General features: G+C 42.4%; 1 protein-coding gene across 1 annotated transcript; it reads right to left on the bottom strand.

The window, feature by feature from the left end:
- Nucleotides 1-3800: 3800 nt before the first annotated feature.
- On the bottom strand, nucleotides 3801-4538 carry LOC134394280 (zinc finger protein 853-like). Its single transcript, XM_063119566.1, has one exon. It carries the CDS (start codon nucleotides 4525-4527, stop codon nucleotides 3904-3906), a length of 624 nt encoding a protein of 207 aa, XP_062975636.1. The 5' UTR covers nucleotides 4528-4538; the 3' UTR covers nucleotides 3801-3903.
- Between the last annotated feature and the right edge of the window lie 2250 nt (nucleotides 4539-6788).

Genomic DNA, 6788 nt, shown 5'->3' with positions numbered 1-6788 from the left:
AGATTTTTTAAAAAGAAATATATATTTAAAAACACAGTCGAATTAACATGTAATGATCAATAACAAATGAGATCAGACTATCACAGTCTGGTGCCTTCCAGATGTGTTGGGTTACAACTCCCATCATGCTGTCTGGGGATGATAAGAGATGTAGTCCAACCCATTTAGAAGGCATGAATTCCTAAGTAAGCTTCCATGCCTTCTGACGCACACACTTGAAGAACTTTCTTCCAGTTCAGATTTATGTAATTAGTCTTAATTCTCTCTGTGTGTGTCTCTTTACTTTTCTCTTTAATTAGTTGAATTCATCTTTGTGAAAATGAAGCCTCTGGCTTATTTATGATATAGAAATCTGACTTGCAGGCAACTTTTACGAGCTAGTTACTGCGTCTGAAGAGGAATGCTAACACAGCAATTCCTTGATGTTTGAAAGCATTCATGTTTTGTAGGTCACCAGAATGAAAATGAATGTTGTCATTCAAATATTAAAACTCTGGCCCTAGCTTGCTTAATTGGTTTTACAGGCTCTGTCAAGGGCCAGGGATTTCAAAGGAGAAAAGTTGATTTTTAAGTTGTTCGTAGGCCTGAATATGGATGTTATGCATAAAGCAAATGGAACTTTATTGTAACCTTATTGGGTTAGAAATTCTCTGCTCAGTAACTGACCTAGTAGAGATGATAAACATTTTAGCTGCTGAGGCTGCGATCCTACGCACACTAACCTGGGAGTAAGTCCCTTTCTAGTGCCTTCTAAGTATGCACACTTAGGCTGGGTTCACACCTAACGCTAAGACATGATGGGTCAATAATCACTATGGCCCTGTTCAGATGACATGCTAAGTCACGGTGGTTGAGCATTTTGAGCTGAACATTATAGCTTAGAATGTTGCGTGAACCATCCTAACCATGGTGGCTACATAACCATGGTTTGAACACGTTCACTAACCATTTGCTACAAATGGGTTAGCAGCCTAACCATGGCTTAGCGTGTTGTCTGAACAGGCCCTATGCAAACAGCCCACTATGCCCGTTCTGCAGAGTGTGGATTCTCAAAGTGGTGAGTTTGGGTGGATTAACCCATCGTGGGTAGCAGAAACATCCCACAAACAACACATGAACTCATCATGGGTTCCGCCAGAAAATAAACCATCATGGCTTAGTATGTTGTGTGAACCCAGCCTTAGCATCACTCTGTTGATCATTCTTTAAAAGGGTTGCCAACTTTTCTTTTTCTGGCAGAGCTCCTATCCCTATAAACAGCACTCTTGACAAGCTGAAGCTACCTTATACCAGACTGGACCATTGGTCCATCTAGCCCAGAACTGACTACTGTGTCTAGCAATGGTTCCACAGAATCTCAAACAGAGGTCTCTTCCATCATCTGCTTCCTGGTCCTTTTAACTGGAGATGCCAGAATTTGAAACTAGGACCTTCCACACGGAAAGCATGTGCACCTCTACTGAGCTACAGTCTCTCCCCCTTTAGGGTGAGATCTTCATCTCCAGGAAATTTTTGACTACTAAACGTCTGCTTATCAGGCAGCAGAGCCTGCACTGATCTTTAGATATCAGCAGATGATGCTTTCTGTAGCATAGAAGTATACAGTGATTCCCTGCCATGTCTCCTGATTTAATGACTGTTTTAAGGCACAGGGGCCAATTTAAAAAACAAAACACCACTGTTGTCAATCCTAATTGTAGCAGTTCTACCAGATTTTGAAAGTGTAGGGAGGGAATTAAATATTTATAGAAATAATGGAACCTGTTTTAATTAAAGAATGAGTTCTAATGTATCTTCAGTATGTATAACAACAGCACTTAAGGTATCAAGGTTTTTTTATGACAGCCATCAGAATGTTCATAATGTAGGATGTAGTCCAGAAAGTGCGTCACTAAAACATATAATTAAACCCACTTCAGCCTTCTATTTAACCGGAACTCCATTTGCTGCCTCGCACAGGGTCCTCTAAAATTTAAAGAAGAGAGGTTGGATCCAGATTTAAGCTGGATCAAACCTGCTGGCAGAAGTGCAGAAGAGAACGTATTTGTCTTCTGAACTGTTATTTTATGCAAATATATGTAGATTTCATTAAAACATAAGACAAATTAACACAACTTTCCTTAACTGGAGGAGAGTACTACATTAAATACAAGGAAAGGAATTTATTCCATATGGCAAGAATGTCTCTCTCTCTCTCTCACACACACACACACACACCAGACCTGTCTATCTGACATTATCAAGATGTGACTAACATATTTTTGCCCCTGACACTACTACTGCTTGACTGTTCAGGGGAAGGTTTCCCCAAAGGAATACTAAAACCAAAAACTAAGTCCTTTTGCAGATTCAGCCTTTACTTCAGGGATGTTTTGACCCCCAAGTCTCATCAGCCCTAGCCGACATAGCCAATGGTGAGAGCAGATGAAAGTTGTAGGCCAAAACATCTGGAAGGCTGCAAGATACCCACACCTTCACACAGTTTGCTTTGCTCAACAACCTGACATGTCTCTAGCTAAAATCAGATTCAAAATTCCTCCACAGTTTATACCTTTCTCTTTAGTCCTTCTCATAGTGACATATTCTGTGAGCCTTACAAACCTAATGTACATACTGTACCTACACTGCGAATGTAAATTATGTTATGTTATTAAACCTCTCTGTTCATAGGTGCTTTATCAGAAAGTGCAGCTTTTTTCTTTTATTAGCTGTTATATGCGTGTTGCACAAGCTTGGGTTTGATCTCGCTTTGCAACAACTGATGAATATTTTTAGTCTCTCAAGGGGAATAAACACAGACGTTTTAAATGCATTGAGAATTTTGAGAAATCTTAACATCAACTTTTCAATAAATTGTTTCTTGGCAAAGATGGGCTTTGCTCTTTTGTCATTTTTTGTGGTGCGGCATTTCAACTAGATACAAAACAGGAGCATGACATGGCTGAAAGTGCAAATGTGCACACTTTAAGAAAAGAAATGCTTCAATGGTTGTGTTATGATGTTATAAAATATGGAGGCCTCATGTGATTTTGATCCATTTACAACCACACTATAACTTGAATGAAATGTCAGTCCATTTTCAAAGATCAATTACAAAATCTGATTTTGAGGAATACTTTAACCAAAAACAAACAAACAAAATTTTCAGTGTTGCTGCTACATTTTAAAGTGTTAATTTGCCAAATGCAGTACTTTGGCAGCCTAAGTTTTTTTTTTTTTAAAAAAAACAACAACCCCAGAAAACACAACTTAACGGTAAGAAAGTCTACTCAGAAATATGTTCCATTGAGTTCAGTGGGACTTAATTTTAGATAAATGTGTATACTGTAAAGTTAGCCTTCGCAAACCTAGTGGCCTCCAGATGTTTTGGACTACAACTTCTAGTATTCCTTATTGGCCATAATAGCTAGGGCTGATGGGAGTTGAAGTCGAAAACAGTGTGGTATAGTGGTTTGAGTGTTGTGCTGGGAGTCGGGAAATCCAGGTTCTAGTCCCCATTCAGCTATGGAAGTTCCAGACTCTCAGCCCAACCTACCTCACAGGGTTGTTGTTGTGAGGATAAAATGGAGAGGAGGATTATGTATGCTGCCTTGGGCTCCTTGGAGGAAAAAAGGTGGGATATAAATGTAATTAATAATAATACATCTGGAGAACACCAGGTTGGGGAAGGCTGGATAGCATTGTAGTCTAAATTCAATCGTGTCTGTAAAGGAGAATGCAATAAACAAAATTATAAGGAGCAACATCTAGGTTTATGCAAGTAAATCCTAAATAGGAAAATGTGCTTGAAAACTTTCCCCCCATTACCTACTTTAGTTCCACATATGATATACTATCTTCCTCCTCTTAACACATGCTATTAAATTTGATTCTGTATCCCCACCCCACCCCCATTCCAAAACACTAAGCTACATGCAGCCTCTGGTGTCTTCCAAGCTGTGACTTGTGTCGGAACCCTTCCCCGCACTCCACACAGGCATAGGGCTTCTCGTCTGTGTGGGTCCGTCTGTGACGGATAAGGTTAGAACTGACGCTGAAGCTCTTTCCACACTCCATGCACTGGTAAGGCTTCTCCCCCGTGTGAGTCTTCTGGTGCTGGATCAGGGCCGAGCTCTCGCTGAAGCGCTTGCTACAGTCGCTGCATTGGTAGGGCTTCTCTCCCGTATGAATCCTCTGGTGGGTCACAAGGTTGGAGTTCTGGCTGAACCCTTTCCCGCAGTCGGCACAAGTGTACGGCTTCTCCCCTGTGTGGGTGATTTGATGCCGGATGAGGTCCGAACTGCGGCTGAAGCCTTTACCACACACGCTGCAGATCGTTGGCCTCGTGCGGGAGTGGGACCTGTGCAACGCCAAGATGTCCTTCAACTTCCAAATGCCTTCCTCACATTGGGCGGATATACCAAACTTCCTGCCTGCTGCAGGGTTCTTTCTTCGTTGCCTCACTGGCCTGCTCTGGCTCTCCTGCCCAACACTGTGCAAACCACTCTCCTGAGGATTTCCCTCTGGACCCTGAGGATCTGTTCTCATGGAGTCTTTCTGGATAGGTTTACCCTCCTTCATTCTCCTTTCCATTCTCTTGTCCCCTGGAAGAGAATTTAGAATATTGGAGGCAGAGGAGGAAGCAGCAGCAAAATGGATTCTGAGAGGATAAACACTGCCTGACATATTAGAACATTCCCAAATGTGGTTTAGGATTGTGGCCTTAGAATTCCATTTTGAGATTATATTTACTGTTCAGATTAGATGTAATCTCTGTATGGTGCTCAAAATGCAAAACTAAATCTGATTAAAGAACTGTAAAGAGATGGTTTCCAGATTCAACTTGTTGAATTAGGGTAAAAAAAGGTTGCATCTAATTTCTGGGTGACAAGCAGAAGCATTAACAGGTAAAGCTTTTTCCAGCATGGAAAAGGGACGCTGGAAAGCTCCACCTATTTCATGTCTGCCTGTTTCGCAGCTGTTAAAGAACCAGGAGCCCTGTCAGACAACAGTGGCAGCTCTAAGTACCCCATTGCCTCAGAGGGTCTTTGAAAATAGTACCAAAAGAGCAGCCTAGACTATCAGTACTCTTGAATTTCACCAAAGTTACTGCCACACAAAGGATACCTTTGGCCAAACCTCATGACCTGCTGAAGGTAGAAATTATTAGATAAGCTAGTCTGTCCCTCAGTGAAGGCTCCCACAAGGTGAGTAGGGGGAAGAATAGTAGAGCCAGCACTGGTAAATGGCACTCCACAACTAATGGATATATCTTTGTTCCTCAAGAGAGTTTCAATCACCCACTGTCTGAGGGGACCTCTGTCTATCAGGGCTTATCATTACTTCTCCAAACTTGCATTCCATTCTGTGCAGATGTGCACATCTCTGTGGAGACACCTTGCATAATTCGCCAGTTTGGTGTAAGAACTGGGTGCAAACTTCTAGAACCAGATAGTTCTACCTTTTCTCCCCCAGTGGACTTTTGACCTGCCCAATTTTTTAAAAACTCTGTTATTCCCCTGTAAAAAAAAAGTAAATAAATAAAATGTATGTGGTTTTGCTAGTCATGAGGTTCTTTTAAACATTCTGGTAATGGTTGCCACCTTGAACATTGAGATGTGAGAAGGAAAGGTGTGCTATGAATATTTTTAAAGAAAGAAACAGTTGTTGCCCTGCTTTCTCAGCAGCTAAAACACAAGTGCTTTCAAGTATAAGGAGTTGTTAAAATGTAGGTACCAAAACAGTGGCTCAAAGGGAATAATTCGCCACGTGTAACTCATGCTCTCAATATCTATTACTGTGCCAATTTTGATGTCTTTATCTTTAAAACTTATGCAGATGTAAGCATTTGTTTAATTGGTAGTTTAAACCTATCAAATCCTCCTCCTGCGCCCCCAGTGGCCACTCGGAAAACAACAAACGATTCGCTTCCCTTCGATAGGAGGGTCTGAACTTCGAAAAGAAGGGGTGCGGAAGGTGCTGTTACTTTCGGTCCCGAAGGAGGAGGAAGGGCATCGAATTCGATGGCGTAGCCCTGCTTGATGATAGTGAGCACCCAGGAGTCGGTTGTTATCGACTCCCATTGATGGAAATGGGGTGCTAAGCGGTTCAAAAATGGTGGTAGATTTGGGGCACAGGAGTCAAACCCGCTGTTTTTTGTTAAAGTCAGGTTGACGTTTATCTCCTTGAAATCGACTCTGGAAAGGTCTCTTTTTCTGCAACTGCTGTTGTTGTTGCCTAGGTTGAGGTTGCTAGTAAGGCCTCTGCTGGTATTGCTGAGCAGGTGGTCTTGTCCAGCGACGTGGTTTGTACTGTTGGGATGGTGCATTGAACCCCATCCTTTTAGCTGTTGTCCGGGCCTTATAGATGGTATCTAATGCCTCATCTGTCTTGGAATTGAAGAGTCCTTCCCCGTCGAAGGGTAGGCTTTCAATCCTGCTTTTGGTTTCAGTCGTCAAGTTAGCAGATCTGAGCCAGGCGTGCCTTCTTAAGGCTATGGTGCCCATCATAGCCTTGGAGTGGCAATCAGTCTGGTGCCTCGCCGTGGAAAGTTGCTGCCTAGCTATGGCCGATGCTTCCGACTGAAAGACTCTGGCTAACTCCCTTTTGTCTTCTGGAAGGTGATCGCACAGTGCTCCTATTTTTTGCCAAAGAAATAATTGGTATCGGGCCATCGTTGTTTCATAAGTGGCTGCCCTGATACCAAGTGATGAAGAGGAGTAAATTTTCCTCCCCGTTACATCGAGCTTCCTACCCTCCTTATCAGTAGGCGCCGAGTGGGTTCTCTGTGATCGTCCTTGTGCCGATTC

Source organism: Elgaria multicarinata, chromosome 3 (assembly GCF_023053635.1).
Source record: "Elgaria multicarinata webbii isolate HBS135686 ecotype San Diego chromosome 3, rElgMul1.1.pri, whole genome shotgun sequence".
Lineage (NCBI taxonomy): Eukaryota > Metazoa > Chordata > Lepidosauria > Squamata > Anguidae > Elgaria > Elgaria multicarinata.
This window is presented reverse-complemented; position numbering and strand designations above follow the sequence as displayed.

Excerpts from the sequence above, each read along its gene's own strand:
- LOC134394280 (XM_063119566.1), bottom strand. The coding sequence starts at position 4,527 with ATGAGAACAGATCCTCAGGGTCCAGAGGGAAATCCTCAGGAGAGTGGT.